At 39.5% G+C, this 22,336-nt stretch overlaps 1 protein-coding gene and 1 long non-coding RNA gene across 2 annotated transcripts; one reads left to right on the forward strand and one right to left on the reverse strand.

Moving 5' to 3' along the window:
• Positions 1 to 237: 237 nt before the first annotated feature.
• LOC311517461 lies at positions 238 to 16,282 on the forward strand. The gene is made up of 3 exons (XR_014710704.1): positions 238 to 373; positions 1,505 to 1,695; positions 16,200 to 16,282. It is a non-coding gene; the product is annotated as an uncharacterized lncRNA (long non-coding RNA).
• Positions 16,283 to 17,084: 802 nt separating this feature from the next.
• Positions 17,085 to 22,090, reverse strand: KLHL31 (kelch like family member 31; the record flags this gene model as incomplete). Its single annotated transcript, XM_084624484.1, has 2 exons — positions 17,085 to 17,817; positions 20,919 to 22,090. 2 exons carry the CDS (start codon positions 22,088 to 22,090, stop codon positions 17,085 to 17,087), a joined length of 1,905 nt encoding a protein of 634 aa, XP_084480610.1.
• Positions 22,091 to 22,336: the final 246 nt, after the last annotated feature.

A 22,336-nucleotide genomic window follows, 5' to 3' on the forward strand; every position in this document is an offset into this window, starting at 1 on the left:
ACCTGCAGGGACTTGGGAGTAGTGTGAAGAGAGAGAGTAGTGTGAAGCTGTACTGCTCCTACAAGAGGTGAGGAAGGACATTTTGTTTTATGAAATACACAGATGTGGTGGCCAGTCTCTGAGTAATCTGATCATTGCTTTTCCCTGTGCCTTGGGTGTGGGGGAATCTGGAGTGCTCTGCAACTCCAGGGCCTCTAACAGACATTCAGTTAACAAAGTAATCATTGTTGTACCCAGATCACATGAGCGGATGAGCACTTGCAAGCCATATGGTTGCACAGGACACTCCTGGGAGCAATCAGGGGCCTTCCGCCATCTTAGGACAAGAAGCAGGAGAGCACTCCTACGGGAAAATCTAGCCTACTAGTTTAGGGTAAGTGCCTAACTTGGCTCCCTCTCTGCATCTCCTTTCATTATCAATGAACTATAAGGACATATAGAGTCATTACTAGTATCGCTGGCAGATGATACAAATATCAATGAATTGTTAAGTAGCAACGAGGACAGGTCACTTTCCAGAGTGATTTGGACCACTTGGTAAACTGGGTTTATAATATATATAATGCAACTAACCAACATCAAACAGCCAAATGTAAGGTCATACTTCTAGTAAGAAATACATGTCAGACTTGGGGACGGTATCCTGGAAAAGACCTTAGGGTCACAGTAGATAATCAACTGAACATGAGCTTTTTGTGTGATGCTGTGTCTAAGAGGGCCAACGTGATCCTCCCACACGAGGAATATTGAGTAAAGTAGGAAGGTGATATCGCCTCTATGTAAGGTACTGGTGACGCTACTACTGAAATGCTGTGTCCTGCTCTAGTGGCCACACATTTAAAAGGATGTGGAGACATTGGAGTGTTCAGAAAGAGCCACAACAATGATTTGATGTCTGGAAAACCTGCTCTAGTGAGAAACTTTAGTTCAAGCGATATACAGTAAAGATGGTCGAAGTCTTGACTTTTGATTATTTCACTGAAAATCATCACAAGAAGTCTTTAAATCAAGATTTGACATCTCTCTAGTTCATCAATAAGTTATTGGATTTGATGCAGGAATTTCACCCAGTTCACCTGTGTCAAACAGGAGGTCAGACTAGACGATCACAGTGGTCCCTGATGGACTTGAAACAGACAAATCCATTGAACAGCGCAGATAGCAACTAGAGAAGTGAATTCACAACAAATAGGTTATTAAAAGAATTTAGCTTCTATGGAAATATCTGCAAGCACATTGTGATTTCCTTACTTTTTTTTTCAATATATAATGCTTTTTTTACTCTATTGTTTGATAGCTATTTGAAATTCAAGCTGTACTGTCATTGTTGAGACAAGAACCACAGTACTGGTTCTAGTCCCTTACTGAATGGGTGCACTAGTGCTACCGGCCTGACTCGTGTGGATTTAAAATGAGATGTCTGGGAATTTTTGTGCAAGTGACTTTGAAATGTGCTTTCCACCAAGCTTTGTCAGTAAAGCTCAGTCACTTGAATGTTTTGCAGAGAGAGAACATGAGGCATGTCTGAAAAAGGTGCAAAGACCCTTGAAGATTTTAGCACATCAGAGGATGGGGCCTGCAGAAATCAACCCTCTGGAGCCTTAGACCCTGAACTGTCACTGACGCAGCAGATTCTTCATACCATAGGTCATCCAGCTTTTTGTGCCTTGTTACAATGACTAAGTATTTGATCAGGTGAGTCATGCAGCGTCTGTATGCATTAGCTTACTTAAAACACAACTGCTCCTACAAGTGTTAACATCTTAAGATTCCTCACTAATCAACTTGTTTTGTTATTTTCTGAAGATAATTCCATTCAAATTCACCCTTTCATTCTCAGTAAAGTGTAACTTATTACCCAATTTCTAAAGTAGATTGTAGAAGGACAAAGGGATCAAATTACTTGCTCATGGCAGAAGAGGAAGTCAGTAACTCAGCAGAGTTTAGAACTAGTAAAGAATGCACCAATTTGTTCGAATGTCTGCTTAAGTTTTGATTTCTTTACATAAAAGCCAAAAAACGCAAACAGTTCTTAGAGCGCCACACAGAATTTATTAGTAGGGCCAATGGACTTGAATCGTTACTCAAAGGTCATTGTTCAGAATCTGACCCAAAGTCTTATGCTGAAAGACAGTAAGGCAGAGTGCAGCTTTTTATGGGCAAAAGCATGATTCATACCCATTGTGCTGAAAAGTGAAGAGAAATGTCTAAATGCAGAAGTTGGGCAACAACCCCTCTGGCATTTGAACTGGACAAAGAGTGAGTAATACAGGATAAGGAAGCGCAACTCCCACATAATAAGTCTTAAATAATTTAGTGAATCGAAATGTAATCCAGTGGCACCTGAGCTGCTTTGTGCTGGTGTGTAATGCCCAGTGGCTGAGGTGAGCTAGGAGGTAGTCCAGAGCCGTAGTCAAGCGTGCACAGGTTGTTGGGTAGCCAAGAGGACAATTGGTATCAGAGGCAGTCCAGGGCAATGGTCTGAGTTCTCAAAGGGGTCAGTAGCTGGAAGATCCAATCCAAGGGGTCGGGTCAATGGGTTAGAGAGGCAAGGTTGGGCAGGTCTAGGGAGTAATCGGAGGGCAATGGTCTATTGCTCAGACAGTTTCCTCATTGAAGTGTTTATATAGTCCAGGTACCCAATGAAAGTTGCTGGACAGACAGCAATCAGGTAGCTGGGGTGTGGCTGCTGTGGCTGTGGAAGCCTTTAGCACTAAGGCTGTTGGTCAGGGACAATCGTTCAGTGTGCCACCATGGCACAGAGGCTCAGGATGTCATCTCAGGGCCCAGGTTCAATAGCAGCTGCGCTTTGTTATGACAATCTGGTAACTGGGTGATATAGAATGAATAGAATAATGGGCAGGTGAACAATACAATGAGAGAAGAGAAGGAAGAGAGTCAGAATTATAGTAATCCTTTCCTTCTTTTCTAGCACATGTAGAGACTTTGTCATTGTATTAGTTGGATAGTTCTGGCAGGGTTACCTCAAACAATGTTTCCGTGTCTGATAAGAAAAACAAGAACAAGAGTTATAATAATTTTAGATCCTCAGTCCCACTTTGGCTGCTAATAGGGCCAGAGTGGCATAAAGGGCTTGTAACAGGGCTTGGCCTTGTCCAGGCACTCTCCTGTAGCTGACTGCAGCAAGACAGGCAAATCCTGCCTCAGTTTACAATACATTCCCCAGGACCAGCTGAGTTGCCCATCTCCTCCACCACAGATCAGAGAGATGATCGCTTCCCCTACCCCACCTGGGAAAGGAACGTTGTTCCTCTGGGGCCAAGTCAAGCCCTGCTTCCAGGCATAATTCATTAGTATAGGTGCAACCTTCATCAGATCTCTCAGAGTCAGAGCATTCTCAACCCCCGCAAAGTATGACCAGTTAAAACGCAGCAGTTCTTCATTCCCACTCCAGGGTCACCATCTCCAGGCCACTGACCGACACAGTCAACAACCCCTCTGTTCCCCAGTTCCTGGGCCCCTCTTCCAGGGCCCCATTCCCCAGGTGATCTACCTGAGAGTTAACAGTCGCTCTTCTTCAGTTCCTGGGCCCCTCTTATACAGCCTCCACACCTCTAGAGATTTCTCAATATTCCTTGCAGCTCGTCTGCCACAGCCCTCAACTCAGAGCTTCTGTGAGAGGGCTCCCCACAGTGTTCCGCTCCCAAAGGCTGCTTCTCTTGCGAGTCCTGCTGATGATGATCTGCTTTTCCTCCTGTACCTAAGGCCCTGTGTATGAAACTCCTCCTTGGCAGGGTTCCCCGGCTCTGGCCAGTTCTCTCCAGGAGCTCTCATCAGTTCTCTCTGTGCCAGCTCTCATCACCACCAAGAGATCTTGGGTGCTGATCTCTTGGGTCTCAGGTAACTCTGACCTGCTGCTCCCTCCCACTCCCCTTCTCAAAGCTGCCTGGATCTTTATAGTTGCCAGGACCTTCTCTCAGGCCTGTTGGGAGGTAACTAGCCAATCACATATGAACAAGACACGTTCCTTCTTAAAGGGACCAGTCAGCCTATGACAGGGCTGGAAACGCTTTGGATCTGTCCAGAGGGGATTTCCCCAGAGCAGACACAGGAGAAGGCAGCCATAAAGACCCCCTTGCAAGTCAGTGACAGGATGGCAGCATGTAGCACTGCATCCCATAGGCAGCCAGGTAGAGGCTGCCGTAATGTACAGGTCCCAAAGGCTGTCTCAATGATGCCAGGAGTGCAGAAGAGCCTGGGAAGGGATGAGGGTGGGAGTGGAAAGGTGGTCCTTTTGGAGACACAACAAAGACTCTCACCTAGACCTTTATTCTGTACTGGTCTTTCTAGGGTTAATGATTTAAACTAGTACTGAATATATATATATATATGTCAAGCTGCTTTACCATGGGAAAGAAACAAGACCGGTTGGATTCTACAGGCAAAAGGTGCTAGGTGGCATGAATGCCAGTGAACTTCCAACAAACACTGAGCACAGAGACAACTGTGTAACATGTAACGTAAAAAAAAAAAAAAAAAGTGATGACAGCTGTAATCAAGGGGAATTAGGTGTTCCTGATCTTATCAAACAAGAGCTAATAGGTATAAAGGCCCCCAGACCCCCTGAAAAGGTAGCAGTTGTGATTACTCAAATTCAGTGTTCCAACTCGTATGAATAGTTTGGCCCTTTAAATTGTGTTGCCAAGACAAGATGATCAAATGAACTCTCTGGACAACCTTTTCTCCCATGAGAATCATATTATCCAACCTTGGGACATGCCATAAGAAGCTGGATAAATATCTTTCCATCCTAATTCTGCTTTGTGAACTAATCTCCCCCTGTCCCCAGCACTGCCTTCTTTTCAGTATATGAGATATGCAAATCTTTTCTGCACTGGATGGTTTGATAAGGAACTGTACAAGGTGTAGCTAACGGCTAGAGGTGGTGTTATTTATTATTTACACAGTACTGTGATAGTGCTCTACAATGGATATTACACATGGTTTATAATCTCCACCTTTATTTATTAGACGTTTATTGAGATCCTTTGGGAGCCATTAGGTTTACCTACACATGAAAATTAATCTGGAATAAGGTAAGAATTAAAAGTATGAACTATCTCTGATTAACGTCATGCGTGGATGCTATTATTCTAGAATAAGTGCATGTACACATGGAGTCAACCAGGAATATCTATTCTGGATTAACTCCTCTCATAGACACACCTTAAAGCGGTTGCTACCAATCTGGCTTTAAATGTCCTACTCCTTCAGTGGTCTGTTAAATTCAGACAACATGAGCAATGTCCTTTCACTAGAACCTGCTTGACCCTAACGAAAAAGCAAAAGAGAGAAAACTGAAACGTCAGCTATTGCTGCATTGGCGGGTTCAGCACATCAGCTGCTGTTATAGTAATACTGACCGAATGGAAAACTGAACATTCTTATTATAGCAAACTATATCTCGCTGACTGAACTCTCATATGCACAGCATGCATGGACCAATGCAAATGCTTCAGGATAGCAGCTGGCTCAGATACTCTGTTAGCTGTGCCACCCTCAGCAACATGCTTCAGTACACGTCTTTAGCCTTTCATATACAACACTGCATGGTTGTTTAGTCATTCTTGACACCATGTTAAAGAAAGATGTTGAATTCTAAAGCAACCTCTACATGAACAAAGTTTACTTTGTCCTGCCTTAGCGCAGGTGGCTGGATTTGATGACTTATCGAGCCCGACATTTCTATGATTCTCCCTTAAACTGGAAGAATACCTAGAGCTGTGTCGTGATAACAGTAAGAGATTTGCAGAATGGATATTACTGCTACATTCAAAAAGCTGTAACATTCTAAACATTCTTATCCCAACGGATCTTTGGAAAAGCTGGACAGGTGTGGTTGAAGAGGCAGATTGATAAATTAATAATATGTTGTACTAGGTGCAAAGATACCATAGCATGATGATGGATGCATTGACAAAACCTACTTACTTGTTAACTGTAATTTAATTGGCTAGCACAGCCTCAGCCAGGCAAAATGCAAATATGCTGTAAGCTTACTGACATATGGCAGTTACATGATCTCCTGCATTCCGAGTTGTTCTGGGGGTCTGACTTACACGTGAAGAAAGAAAAAATCACTAAACTACTCAAAAGAAACCTAAATGACTGCAGAATGTTTTATCACTTTGCTTTGGGGTATCCCTCTTCATTGTGCTGTCATCAAAGGTCTGTTGACTAGGGTGACCAGATGTCCCGATTTTATAGGAACAGTCCTGATATTTGGGGCTTTGTCTTATATAAGAGTCTATTACTCCCCACTCCCATACCAATTTTTCACACTTGCTGTCTGGTCATCCTAGTGAATACAAACCCAGTTCTTTCAATTCACCAGCCATACACTGCACTGTATGGGAACTTGTACTCTGCTCTGTTTCAGCAGTACATGATCAAAAGATAGACTCTTGGTTCGCATGCAGTATCGTGAGACTTATTTCTTGACTCACATGTCCAATACAGTCGGATCACAGCTGCAATATGGCCCAAACCTGTCTTTGACACTGCCCTTTCCTTAGGGTACAGCTACACTGCGCCCCCAATCCCAAAAGTGTTTGTAACTTTATTTAGATAACATGAATGGGCTAACTTGGGATAAAATAGCAGTGAAGACACAGCAACTTGGCTTTTAATCAGGTTAGCACTCAAATTTAAGCCTCTAGAGCAGCCCAGGGTTGAACTTGAGCTGCTAGCCCAAGTTAAAAGATGAGTTGCCTTGTCTTCACTGATTTTTTTAACCCATGTTAGCTAATCCAAGCTAGGAACACATCACGTTTTTTCCCCCCTCAGCAGACATGCCCTTGAGAGATCCTGCACCAAACTAGGCTATCAATTCCACTCTGCCCTCTAGTGTTTAATATTGGTAATGATTTAGCAGAACAAAGGGAAGAAAAGATCATACACACATAGCATAAGTAATATTCTACTGGAAATAATGAGGGTCAAACTCTGCACTACTACAAAACAAAAAGTATAATTTAACCACTCAACTGAGAACAATGCTGACATTAACATAAATCCACACTGGGACTGGGGGAAACGTTGTTTTTACTAGAGAAAGCGGTGTATGCTCTCCTCAATAGCAGAGGATTTATGCTTCCAACTGCCATTAACCTAAATTGAGAAAAATCGTCTGTTCAATTCAGTATCAAGTTAATAAAAGCTGCATTCTATTTATAGTTGAGTAGAAGTACTGTAGTTATGGCTCACAAGGTATTTTCATTATGTGCCCCTGTTCACAGGCATTTTGCTTCTTGGAAAAAGAATTTGTGACACTTTCATATGCAGCCAAAAGGTGGTAGCGGTTGGTTTGATTTTGATTTAGGAAGTTGGTAAAATTCTGTTATGTCATTTTTAAATTATCTGAGCATGAGTCTGTCCACTTTAAGAAAGATGCATTTTCTTGCCGTAGTTTTGACGTGATGAAATTTGGTTTAGAAATAACCAAGCTACCGGTATTTGAAATATGCCTCTTGCATATGGACAGTATGTGATTTTTATCCTAATTTGCTTAAGAAGGCCCACGGACCCATACAGCGGGAACGTCATGCCTCAGAAAGAGTGCTACCTCTCAGGATGGCTTTGTTTGACATGTTCATCTGTTGCTTGCTGTCAACTTTCGCCACACACCAGCTAATCATCTTCCCATTTTAATCTGCTCTCCCCCCTCCCATGCATGTTTGAAGGTGTGATCACATTCAATTAAAATTTTGCATGCTCTATTGTGTAAGCTGAAGATTACACTGGATCTCTCAGCACATTTTAACACACAGATCATTAGCATTCAATGTTTTATCCTGGTAACCAGAGGAATAATGTGGGGCCAAAATCTGGAGGTAAAAGCATGAGCTGTCCCAACATGCATTCATAGTTTCTCTCACTACTTTCCCCACAAGTCCTTTTGCCCTCCCCACAAAGAGCATCTTGACTTATTTGGAATCTACATTTAGAACACAAGGAAAGAACGTGTGTCACATGCTGCAAAACTCACCTGTTTCCTCAGGCAGATATACCCGTAAGTGCCCGCACACAAGTTGTCATAAAAATGGAAACATTTACATTACTCTGATATGGCTATCATTGCAATAGGGCAAACTTTCTCCCCATTTCTACCTTGTTATACTGCAATAGGCTTACACCTATAAGAGGACTCATTTTTATGGTAACCACCCTTTACGAAAAATATGCAATCAAATCACTGGATATTTTATTTATTTAAAAATAGCAAAATATAAAATTAACTTGACCTCCTGTTTTTAATGTCTATTTTTTCTCTTTCTTCTCCCCACTCTTTCCTTCTTTATACTGTACTATTGTGCATATCTTCATTCATATTTTAAGCATCTTTTCTTTTTTTATGTCATTTTAAATACTTTGTGTCTATTTCTCCCTCTCCATTCAATTTCATCTCACCTTTCTTTTCAAGGTATTTTCCTTTTTACAATCGGCTTCCCTTTTCCATCAAATCTACAAATTCTCTTTCACATTCCCCTCCTCATTTTAACACGCCTCAATCTTCCGTTTCCCCCCCTCTACCCCTCCCCAAATGACAACTGCTATCAAATATGACAGCCATCCCACCTGAACTGGTGTAACACAGCCCTAAGGTGGACACAAGGGCAAACCTGACACCAGTTCAGAGAGTGGTATGGGAAAACTCAATTGGTGGTGGAACAATAAGTAAGCTAATCGGCATCATACCACTGACTGACAAGGTCTGGAAAATGGGTTGGGAGGGGACGTGATTGCTGTTCTTCACTCCTGAAAGGATCCCCTCAATGCTGACCCCATTCCGTCCTTTAAAGGTCAGTAACAGTGGAGCAGATGCAGGAAATGCACTAAAACCCCACCCCTCCCTTGTGGGGAAGAGACAGAACAGAGACAGGAAGGCAAAATCGGGAGTAGAGCAATTAAAGATCAGCATTTTGTGGATGTGGGTGGAAACCTTGCAAAAAGTGAAATTATGCAGCTATTGGCACCAATATGATCTGTATTATATATGGATTTTCCTCAGTGATAGAGATAAGTAAATACTTCTTGTTTAATCTAAATACAATTCAATGCCAATTATGCAAAAAAATGAAAACCAATCTATTTTATGTAACTGTTTCAAATTATGTTGGGTGAAATTCAGACCCCTTTGTAGTCAATGGGAGTTTGACACTACCCAGTAGAAAATAAGTATACTGTATACAGGTTTCAGAGTAACAGCCGTGTTAGTCTGTCTTCGCAAAAAGAAAAGGAGTACTTGTGGCACCTTAGAGACTAACCAATTTATTTGAGCATGAGCTTTCGTGAGCTACAGCTCACTTCATCGGATGCATACTGTGGAAACTGCAGAAGACATTATATACACACAGAGACCATGAAACAATACCTCCTCCCACCCCACTGTCCTGTTGGTAATAGCTTATCTAAAGTGATCATCAAGTTGGGCCATTTCCAGCACAAATCCAGGTTTTCTCACCCTGCGCCCCCCCCCCCCACACACAAACTCACTCTCCTGCTGGTAATAGCCCATCCAAAGTGACCACTCTCTTCACAATGTGTATGATAATCAAGGTGGGCCATTTCCTGCACAAATCCAGGTTCTCTCACCCCCTCACCCTCCCTCCAAAAAACCCACACACACAAACTCACTCTCCTGCTGGTAATAGCTTATCCAAAGTGACCACTCTCCCTACAATGTGCATGGTAATCAAGGTGGGCCATTTCCAGCAGAAATCCAGGTTTTCTAACCCCCCCCCCCCCCCCCCGGGGAACACACACACACACACACACACACAAACTCACTCTCCTGCTGGTAATAGCTCATCCAAACTGACCACTCTCCAAGTTTAAATCCAAGTTAAACCAGAACGTCTGGGGGGGGGGCGGTAGGAAAAAACAAGGGGAAATAGGCTACCTTGCATAATGACTTAGCCACTCCCAGTCTCTATTTAAGCCTAAATTAATAGTATCCAATTTGCAAATGAATTCCAATTCAGCAGTTTCTCGCTGGAGTCTGGATTTGAAGTTTTTTTGTTTTAAGATAGCGACCTTCATGTCTGTGATTGCGTGACCAGAGAGATTGAAGTGTTCTCCGACTGGTTTATGAATGTTATAATTCTTGACATCTGATTTGTGTCCATTTATTCTTTTACGTAGAGACTGTCCAGTTTGACCAATGTAAATGGCAGAGGGGCATTGCTGGCACATAATGGCATGGAGGAGGGTGAGGGGGTGAGAGAACCTGGATTTGTGCTGGAAATGGCCCAACTTGATGATCACTTTAGATAAGCTATTACCAACAGGACAGTGGGATGGGAGGAGGTATTGTTTCATGGTCTCTGTGTATATAATGTCTTCTGCAGTTTCCACAGTATGCATCCGATGAAGTGAGCTGTAGCTCATGAAAGCTCATGCTCAAATAAATTGGTTAGTCTCTAAGGTGCCACAAGTACTCCTTTTCTTTATACTGTATACAGTTAGGTTTCAGAGTAGCAGCCGTGTTAGTCTGTATTTGCAAAAAAAATGCATTCGATGAAGTGAGCTGTAGCTCACAAAAGCTTATGCTCAAATAAATTGGTTAGTCTCTAAGGTGCCTCAAGTACTCCTGTTCTTTTTGTATACCGTTAGATTCTATGTATTTAGTGAAAATGGATGGGACACTTTTGAAAGGCAGTACTATGTACACTATAATCCTTTTGTATTTACTTTTGCAGTCATAGTCATGGTCAACCCTAAGAATGTAGTTTAGGGCAAACTTTATTTATGTATTTTGCATCACCACTCTCCCTGACTTTAATAGGAATTCTGCCTCAGTAAAACCTCTGTTACTTTGAAAGAAAAGATTTTTATTTTATTTTTGCAGTTTTACTCTCCTTGCAGAAATATACAGATACCTATTTTCTGTGATCTGCCTGGCACACCACACACGTGTGTATTATTCAGTGTGTGCGGATGTGCATACATAATACACAAATATTCACTGGGTATATACTCACCTAATACACATCTTAACAGGTTTTTAACTTTCCATCTAATCATTTTTGTGTTTAAAAAAATCTAAAAGTAGTTTTAGCCGGTGCATAGAGAAAAAGGATTGACTTTTTTTTACATATCTTTCTAGGAAAACAGATACTTATTTATACTCATAATTACAAAAATACCTCTATTAAAAATATCACTAAACCTCAATTTTCCTCCTCTAACTCTTAAAGCCTCAGTTACAAATAAGCTCATAATATTCTCCTTCTCTTTTAATAAATTAGATTTAAATGAATTCCTAACATCAGTCCTGTTTTTATAGCATAAAAGATCCTCACCTATACCTTTTGTCAATTTTTGACAGTGAAAGATGGTCCCGTTGCATCGCAGTCCAGTAGGTGGATGGTAACCTATCAATGATAGTATAGTAGAAATTACACTGACCAGACCAGACTAGAGTATGCAACAGTCAAATCATGAACCCAGTGATGGAAAAACTTCTGTTGACTTTCGTAGAAAAAGAATTTAGCCCTGGACCTGCATCTATTTAAAATTTTCATTTTAACAGTTTGACTTTCTTACAAATTGAGAACAAATAAGTTTGAACTTTATCACCCAGATCTCACAGACTAGTCTTTACAGCATAACATTTTACTCAGCCTTACGGTTATGTACATGCTGAAGTACTTTGCTGAATTAGGGTCTCAATGCTTTTATCAACATTTGTCATTGCTTAAAAATCCAACTGTGGTATCTCGATCCAGTAAGGGATAAATTTCCACTGGCAGTAAAATAGAAAATAGAAAACTTTGGTACAGAGGCACCAAACCCTCCAGAAGTATTTTAGTTGTAAAGCACCAAGCACACTTTTTTGACACTGTGTATAATAATAAATGGCAAAGTTTCCACTGACTCCAGGATTTGCCCTGCAGTTCTTCTGCAATTTAGATTTTTTATTTCTAATGCATTGCTAATATTTCTCATGTGAAATTTATAATCCAGATAGCTTTGCCATCCTCTGTCAGGCATGCTGGATATTATAAATCACTGAGTGCAATTTCCAAAACAAAACTGGCAAAAAATTCTGTTAGAAAAGAAATGAAAAAGGTAGGACATGATTGGCCCCTATTGTTTTACAATACAATTTAATCCAATGCTGAATTTACAGTTAAAATTGAATGAATGTTCCAATTATCTGGTATGAAATATAGAACTAGCAAGGGGTTTAAAAAACAAAACCTTTGTATCATAATCATAAATTAACCATATAGGAACATGTGAAGTCAGTAGAATAATAAATAAGAATAAATTATGTTTTCTCTGTATGTTAGCTGTTTAATTTATAAGCAAACAATGAAAAAATTATTAATATGCTACTATGGACTTCCTACTAACATCCACCATGTTACACATTTCTATATTTTTAGTAATAAAATTATCACATTAAATTGTACAATCTTTTCCTATTGAAATGTGTTCCCTTGTAATTATCGCATTCCACCCTGAAAGTATTTGTATTTAATTAATGTATTTGTTTAAGAAGTAGGTATAACAATTATGAAATAGGCAACTGATAAGCACAAATAAGTAAAACTTCTTAAGTATTTACAACAATTAGATAGCCAAGGCAATGCATAGTTTAATTTGCATTATATTATGTATCCCCATTCTGATCAATTGAAAGATACTGCCATTTATTCCCCACAACTCAACATCTTTTGGTCACTGGTGAACGAATCACAGTTTTAATGTAACTCTAATTCTCAGTGACAATATCTTCATACTAGTCTTTTACATTGCAACCTTATCATATGAACTTGGATGAAAGCTTCAGATATCTGATACTGCATACATTTATTTTTATTCCCTTGAGATCTTCTGAAGACAGTACTGTGGACAATGCCACACTTTCAAGTGAGCACCACTGGTTTATCTACAGTCTTTTACCTTAATCCCTCTCCCAAAACTAATTTCAGAACTTGACAATGAATATGACAATTGGCCTCATCATGACAAGAATTAAAAGCAAAACTTACCTTTCTAACTTAGTTTTCCCACAGTACATTCTTCTGACACACAGGCCCATAACACAGCCTCTCACCCACCCAAAGAGAAATAAGCAGGCAAACTATAAACCTATACAACTATTTCATTTACAGACTGTAGAAAAATTATTTCTATTTTTAAGTTCTTGGGAGGCACACAGATACTAGTCATGTGAACTCTTAAGTACATAGGCAGTTAGAAGTTTCAAATTCATCTGGTTAGTTTAATTACTTTTTTTTTTTACATCTATAGTATTAAAGCAAAGTCAAATTCTGATGTTGTGTTAATTTAACAATCTGTATTTTATTCAGATGGAAGATCGTTTGTATTCTTAATAATTTTATCCTATACTCTGTTTCCTAAACTACATTCTTTAAAGTCCCTTTTAGGAATATACAATGTTTCCAGTTTCAACCTAGCTGTTACTATTAAATATTTTGGGATCAAAAATACCATACAGGACAATGATAGAAAATTGTTCCACGTGTAGTGTACAAACCATTTTTCACAGTTCTAATTAATATTATATAAAAAGTCACAATTTAAGCAATAATAGATACTTGGTGTAATCAAGATGAAATTAAGTTCAGCCTTACACTTTCACATGTTAAGAGTCAAATCCAGGTTCAGTGTGCTGTTGTAGCCTAAGCAGGTATAGATATACACACTGCAAGAGCAGCAGTACGGTATACCCTGATGCTGGTAACAACTACCCCTGCACACTCACCCACGTACTGGTTATTCTGGCCTGAAGCACATATAATTTGAGCAAATCTAAATGTAGGGACCATAGCTGGATTGGCAACATGTGTAAAATGTCCTTTGACCTAGCACCCACAACACTTCTTGTGGATTTGTGGGGGGCATGGGGATGGGGTGGAGGCAGACTAAGGACTGAGATAGTGTTCCATCTTCTGGGAATGGATTATTTTGTTAGGTACCTATGTACAATATTCTGACAGAATTTGCCTCAGCTCGCCAAATCCTATTTACCTTATTCAAAATTGTATAAGCAAGATGAACAGGATTTGGCCCCAAATGGTTAACCCTTCAAGTAGCATAAGAGTAGTTCCAGTACACTTAGCCCATAGTTCCTAAATAACTTCATTTGCAAAATGAAAGCAGATCAGTGTTTGTTTATAGGGGAGTATCTGCTCATGAGAGAGAACTTTGCAAAAACAGACTACATTTTATTGTACATCTAGTTTTGGAATTGATATTCCAAAAAGAAAAAAAGAGTGAAATTATGTTTTTCCATGGTACAATTTCCTCCCAAACACAATTCAACACCAAAATGATTATCTGTATTTTTAGTTATTTACTACCTAGATACTACTACGATGATGAGTTTTAGAAATACCTAGCAGACCTCTACCATGAGTGCATAGATGTCTATGTGTTATATGCATTGGCACGGATGCTGAACACCCACTTTTAACAAAAGGATAACTGTAGTCTTTACAGAGAATTATTATAGCAGACAAAAAGATTTTACAAAGGGCCACTTAAATGGTTTCACATAAACTGTGTGTCCAGGATCTTATATGAGAAGAGCAAAATAATCAAATAATGTTACTGCTGATTGAAGGGGGCAAGAACATCATTGTTATATTAAAATGAAATTATACTCAATTTTACATTGTTAGATTAAATCACTGTAGATCTGAGTTATTTATTTAAACTATACAATATAAAGTGTAAATGTAATTGTATTTAAATTAAATTAGCCAAACTAAATGATATACAATACTGACAGTGATAACACTACTGTAATAAGACTTCTGACTGTAAGTCAGTACAATGCAGTATATCCTAATAATGCACAATACTCAAAAATAGAATGTGGAGATTAGGAATTACTTAAGATGTAGTCATGATCCTTAACTATATTACACCAAATGGAAAACCGGACTGTGCAAAACTCAGTTTAATCCAAGTTGACTGGGTGACTCACTTTTATGCAACTCAGATTTCTAACACAATATCATGTTAATTGCCAGTGCTTAATATATAACTGTACTTGCCAAAGAACGCTCAGGTTATGAGAGTGCTACAAATGTTTGGCTGAAGAATGCCTGCATTTGCAGATAGTTTGAAAGGATTCCCTTTGTGACTGGGGTAAAGCACTTGCGTGACCAGTAAACATTGCTTTCTGCTTGACTTTGCCTTCTAATGGACACTGCCCCCTTGAGGTGTTTATTGTATTCAGAGAAAATTGTATGTGAAGGCTGTATGAATCTGTATAAGAGTGTGTTCTTCCTGTTTTGAGTGACTTCTTACCTAATCATTTTAGTTCATTTAATGGCTTAGTTCCACCCAGCTGAAGGGTGTATAAATCTTTATTAACAACAGGATCTTTAGATGTCAATTCTAGGCACATTGCAGAGGAAATTGGGTGTGCATGTCCCATTTTCAATGAAAATTAGCAGCAGTCGCATGCTTAATTGTCCATGCACAGTGCTGCAACGAAGGTAGCAATTCTTAGAGAGTAATTTGTAGAGAGTAAGGATGAAATCCAGGCCCCACTGAAGGCTATGGCAATACTTCCATTGACTTCCACAGGGCCAAGATTTCATCCTAAGTCTTTGGCAAAAATGCAATAAAAAGTCACATTATACAAAGAGCTGTGTTCAAGGCAGCACAAGGAGCTGTGTCAGGAATGATCTAGTTAATGATCTGCCTTGAGTGCAGGGGACTGGACTAGATGACCTGTTGAGGTCCTTTCCAATCCTACACTTCTATGATATACAAAAGGTAAGGCCAGGAAAAGCTTAGTTTTGGGAATACTGTGTTTGTGACTGGTAATGGAGGCATCAAAACATCCCATCATTAATAGTCTGGAAAACCTATTCCATTTAAGTCCAGAGTTTTACCTTACGACTGATTCTTCCCTACCCAGATCTGTGCGGTGGACCAAATTCTGCAGCCTTTACTCAGTCCTTACTCCTTAATCCAATGGAAATTTGTTGGACTGAACAGAAAAGATAATTTTTGTATCCACTCTGCTTTTGGCACCAGCAGTTCCGGCTGGCTCCAAGCAGGAGTTCTGCTTCCTGGGATTCTCAATATGGTGGTTGCCCCGGACACTTCTAGGGTGGGTTTCTTTTACAGCACAGAAGACTGTTTTGGGGTATAATAACTTGTAGTGTGTTCTTCTTCCTCTGCAGGTAGAAGCAAGACTATTGATGGGCCTGCCCCTTCCACCTCTGCTGACCTTGTACACTGCAAAGTCCCCATGGAGTGATTTCCAGTGAGTATGTAACAGAGGTGAAATCTCCCCTTTGTGTGTGTGTGGAGGATGCCCTGAGCAAGGCCCTCAGGACTGGCCTATAATGGACAGATAAGCTTCTGTATTTCTGCAGTTTGGCTCTTGAAATCCCTGTCACAGATCTACCTATAAAAATTAAATGTCTACATCATAAATCATGGGAACCTCTTTTCTAATAGAGGGAGAGAATTTTGAGGACTTGTTTGTGGACATCACTACCCAGAGGGGAAAAATATATATTTCATACTTTATATGTGCAATAAATTGTCATTAAATATCTTTCACCATATATAAAATCTCTAAAGAGAACAAAACTGACCAACTTTATGATGCCATGGCATATTACTAATATGTGGAGATTTATTAATAATAATCCTTGGCTGTTCCCTAGTGCCTCTTATCCCAAAGTCTCAAAGCACTTTAAAAACATTAATTGATTATTATCCCCATTTTACAGATGAGGAAACTGAAGAAGAGAGAAGTTAAGTGATTTGCCAAAAGTAACACAGCAAGTCAGTGGCAAAGCTAGGGATGGGACTGAGTCCCTGTTCTAACTGTGGCACAACATTATATCCCCACTAAGTAAATTCACTGTATCTTAAAGATGTTGTTTCACACCATGTATTTTAAAGATCATGAAAATTGGCCAGTTTTGTAAAATTAAAATTTTTACAATGGCAATTTCCCGCCCCACATAAGCAGAGAAGGCTACTTAAAGGGTTAACTACACAGCTGTGTAAATAGAAGTTTTTTATTTATTCTTGCTGACACCTAATTATAATGTTTAAATACTAACTGGCACAGAAGATACTGAGCTAGCCCTGGATTCCCTTGTTTTGTTATTGGGCATGGCAATGGTACAACAAGATACTCCTACTGTGGCTTCAGGCAACTCATCTTCCTCAGTCCATTCATTAAGATCTGGATTATAGCACTGAATGCACTTCTTATATTTCTTTTCTATTTCATTCCAGCCACCCACCAAGTAAATTTTCCCATTCAGAGTGGAAGCCCCTGCAGTGCTCACTCCAGTTGGCAGGGGAGCAGCATAGTTCCACTGGCCAGCATAAGGATTGTAGCACTCAACAGGGAGGACATCAATCCTTTCACCTCGACCTCCCAGTTGGGACCCACCCATGATATAGACCCTCTCCCCAAGGGAAACAGCACAGTGCCATCCTCTTGGAGTGCTAAGGGTGGACTTATCCTGCCAGCTATCATTGCTGGGGTCATACATGCACACAGAGCGGGAGTAAGCATTGTTTATGTAACCTCCTGTGACCAGGATTCTACCATCTATGACTGCACTGGCATGGCAGCACCTTGCTACCTCCAGTGGAGCCTTCATTTGCCACTGGTTAACTGCCGGCACATAGCATTCAACTGAGGATAGACACCCTTCAGAGTTGCGACCACCCACTGCAAAAAGGAGGCCATTGAATATATTCAGGCTAAAATGGGTGCGCTTCTGATTCATGTTGGCCAGGTGAATCCATGTGTTGAAACGAGGATCATATCTGCAAGCATTAAGAAAAGAGAATAACTGATGCAATCAAAATACTCAAATATTTCTATGGGAAGGCCTACAATGTCACATCTGCCACTCTATAGTTAAAATTGTGGGGGCTTCTAAATCACTGTTTAATTTGTCTTGTCTGGCTATTACAGTGGTTCTCAAACTTTTGTACTGGTGACCCCTTTCACATAGCAAGCCTCTGAGTGTGACCCCCCACCTTATAAATTAAAAACAATTTTTAATATATTTAACACCATTATAAATGCTGGAAAAGCAGGGTTTGGGGTGGAGGCTGACAGCTCGTGACCCCCCATGTAATAACCTCATGACCCCATGAGGCCCCCAGTTTGAGAACCCCTGGGCTATTACAATTCACTTGAACTGAAAGTTGGAGTTTTGCTAAATTTCAGTAAAAATAGGTTTCATTCTTTAACAGGTGAAAAATGTATCTTTGTAATTCAAAAATAGTTTTGTCAATTAAATCTGGCATGTATTTAGCATATAATTTGATCTAATTACCTTCAGTAATTTGATTTTTTAAAAAATCAACCTCCTAAGAACCTTGGAAAGTGACTATTGTGCCTGTACAGTATTTAATTTCAAATACAATTTTCTATTTTTTATAATTTAACTTCAAATGTGTCTTGTAATATGCATCTCAAGATTTTACATGCCCAGTCTTTAAAAGTGACATAGTGGCTCCTTTGTAATAAATACAATGATGTATTTATTAAATTTGTTCTCATACAATCTGTACTGTAGCTGGTCATATGTTATTTTAAAGCCATGTATTGCTGCCACTGAAGTTAATACGAATCTTGCCAAACACTCCAATGTGTGACATATTGGGCCTTTTGGCAGTAATAATTGAGAATTTACATGGCACTTTGTAAGTCTCTCTATCTTCAAAGCACTATACAAGCATTTTAAACTGTATATTTGTTGTGTCAGTAAAAAGATGCATTTTAAATATTTAGGGCCAACTTGGCAACTACTTATTAATGCAAAAAATCCTTACTCAGAGAAAGTTTCATTAATTTCATTGGGACTGTTAGTATCAGTAAGAATTTGTAGGATCAGGTCATTATACAAAAGAGTTTTTACAGTGCATTATATCAAAGATGCAAACAAGTGTTTAAAAATGATCAAACATCTGATGAATACACTAAAACACACATAACACTGAAGGTCATAAACTACCTTTGATTTGCAATGCAAATCCTGTGGATATCAGTGGTCATGCCACATGCTCAGGCACAGAGAGATGAGGGGTACATATAACCCTAGGCTCATGATGCAGATGAGCCAAAGCAAGGTATTTCAAAGCTAAAGCTGATAATCTGTTTTATACTCATGATGTTGTACTTAATTTTCCAATACAGGAGAAAACAAGGAAGAGCTTCAGCTTCTGAGGGCTGCTTTCACATTATGAAAAAGTCTCTAACATTCCATTTATTATTGATTCTGCATATTAATATCTATGATATTTTATGTATTTCCTTTCATTCTATTTGTTTTAAATAAGATATACATGAAACTAGGATCTTTGTTTCTTAACACCTCAACTGGTTCCACAGGTCAGTTGCCTGCTGGAAGTGACATTCTCTGTTCAAAACATTAAGCATCTCCACAGCAATCAATTCTGAGGTCACAAATAGAAGACTATGACTTCTTTGGAAGGATAAGAGGTGAAGCAGATAAATTGCTAGGCCCACATGTTCCTGTCTTCAGAGAGTACAGAGACCAGCAGATGGGTAGAGCTCACATAAAAAAGGAGCTGGGGACAACCTCTTGGAAGGGATATATAAATAATAAGAGTTAGGTCTTGTCTGACATTTTACATCCATATCTCTGAAAGCAATTATACAAATGCAGAGAAGTGAAGTGACTTGCTCAAGGTCAATGGCAGAGCTAGGAATAGAATTCATGTTGGGTCACACTGACTCCTGTGACTGTGGTATTATTCCAGCTTGCTGTTTAATTTCCACCATGCAGTCCATATAAAATAATCTGTGGGCTAAATTCTGCTGCGTAAAGGTCAGGCAGGGCCTGAAATAAGGGTGTGTGTGGGGGGGTAGCTGGGGGACTATCTCCTCTGTGCAATGTTTTTCTCTAGGAAATTGGCATAAAGGACTAAATCGACCAACCAAACAACAGAGGAAGTTAGTGCTGCATTAGTTCTCCCTCTACACTCTCTGACCACCCTTCTAGGAGGGGTTATTTGGGCATTCCTGGTGGGGGCTGTCCTCAACAGCAGCAGAGTAACAGCTGTGTGTGCTGGGAAGCTGCTCAAAGAGAGGCATACAATTTATGCTCATATATTATTATTATTATTATTAGATATATACTGAGATCTATGAGTTTTCCCATTTCTGGACCATTTCTGGGGCCATAATGTGCCATTAATTTTTAGGCAGAACACTTTTAAAAATCAGTAGAACGTTCCCCTTTAAAATAATTTGACCTGAGGCCTCTAGGTTGAGATCTCTTTGTGTTCTACATTACCGCCACTCATGTAGTTCGAGGGGGACAGCGCACTGGAACCGCAGTCTTTGGAAACTATGCAGCATTTTGCGTATTTGACCCAGATGGGAACAACATAGCATTTAAGTAGCAAAGATATTGCTTCTAAACCTATGGCGTGAGAAATAAAGACCAAAATAAATGAAATATAGAAAAAATGTTGAAAATAAAAAAAGAATCACAATCATTTCTAAAAAATGTTCTTCAAAATTTTCCACAAGGCATCAACAGCTCTTGAACTTGAAGAATTCTTGCCTTGTTTGGTCTGTCACAATATTAATGCTACTTACAATTTTCCTGCGTTTTAATATTTAAATAGCCATTATTCATTTAATTTTGGCTTGACGTAGATTTTCTGATTTGGAGGTGTTGTTCTTTATACATTTGTGATTATGGATGGATATTTTGCATGACTTTAGTCGTACGTTTGTAATAGCTAAAATTTTAAATATCTAATAAAATTATTAGCAGGGAAGAAAAAAGATGTTATCTGGTTTTGCTAAGTTTTGCACTCAAACTTGGATTTGCTCCTGCACAATGTGGAATCTGCCTCTCCTTCCCTTGTAAATAACCATTTACCTGCAGAAATTGCTGACAGCATGCTTGGCCTGGTTCCTGGCATCATTCTGGTCTTCACCACCAGCCACATAGAGAAATCCATCCATCACAGTCACACACTGATTAAAACTTTTAGCAGGCATTTCAGTTAGCTTCTTCCATCCATTATCAGGATCTCTGTATAAGATGTCTCTGCTAAGGGACTTTTCTGTTAATGCTGGACGTCCCCCAACAGTAACTAGGACTCTGAAACCTCCACGAATCCTTGTTCTTCTAGACTGCAGTGTATTCTGATTATATGGAAGCAAGTGATAGTTCATGGCATCCACTAGAAGTCGGTGGCAGTCTGTGTCTTGCATCATTCTTGGTACAGTTTGAACATAATTGACCAAGTCTTGAGCAGAGATGGTACCAAAACGAATGTTGCCCAAGAGATCTGCAGCATACTTTGCTCTTTTTTGGTCAAATTCCAGCCATTTTATTGCTATCTGGAATGCAGCAATTTCAGAAGGCAACTGCAAGTCGTCATCTGCAAGGAGTTCATTGATCTGATCAAAAGTAAGTTTTAAGAACTGATCTGTTTCTGAAAACTCAATGAAGTTGTCTCTAATAAATTTCTGGGCTGCTTCCTTGGTGTTTTTTAGTCCATATGTCTCTGCAATATTGGCAATATACATACAGTTCTCAACATTGATTTCTTGCATCAAAAAATCAGAGCACATCTTTACAAGGGTGTGAATCTGAAGATAGACTGCTGTGGAAATTATACTACCTATTGTGTAGAGTGAAAGAGTTAGCTTTCCATTGTAAGCATAAGTGATAACAGTGGCTAGGCCCAATGGGGATACGTCATTGAGATCTACTCTTTGAGTAGATGGATCTTTCTTTAAAATGTTATGAAAGTAGTCACTGCATGAAGCCATCACCACCTTGTGAACACTGAAGGATTTGGTTTTGGTACCAATAATCAAGTCACAAAGAAAATTTTCCTGCCTCATTCTGCTTAGCCCTTCCAAGAGATTTGGGCTATAAGAAGAATCAGAAACCTCAGCTGAGATGCAGCTGAAACCATTTCCTCCATCTAAGAACCCGTTCAAACCATTTAGTTTACTTAGGGGGCCATCCTCCACAATTATAGTCATCTCATTGATATCGCCTTTGTTTTTTTTTACATTCTTCTTTTTAGGTGCCATGACTGCAATGGAATATCACAGCCAAGAGCTTGCTGAAAAATACAATGATAAAGTTTAGAGTTACATTTCAGTTATAAGTATTTAACATCTGACTGATGACCCAACAGAGTTTAAACTTTATCAATAAATGGAACCACGGAAAGAATAGAACACAAAGTAACATATCTTACTACTGCCTGAAGACTTAAAATTGTGTGTTTTATTGGCCTGCATTGGAGTGTGGTTGCTAATAATAAATACTGAATA

The sequence above is a fragment of the Lepidochelys olivacea genome, assembly GCF_965140295.1.
Source record: "Lepidochelys olivacea isolate rLepOli2 genome assembly, chromosome: 3".
Taxonomy (NCBI): Eukaryota; Metazoa; Chordata; order Testudines; family Cheloniidae; genus Lepidochelys; species Lepidochelys olivacea.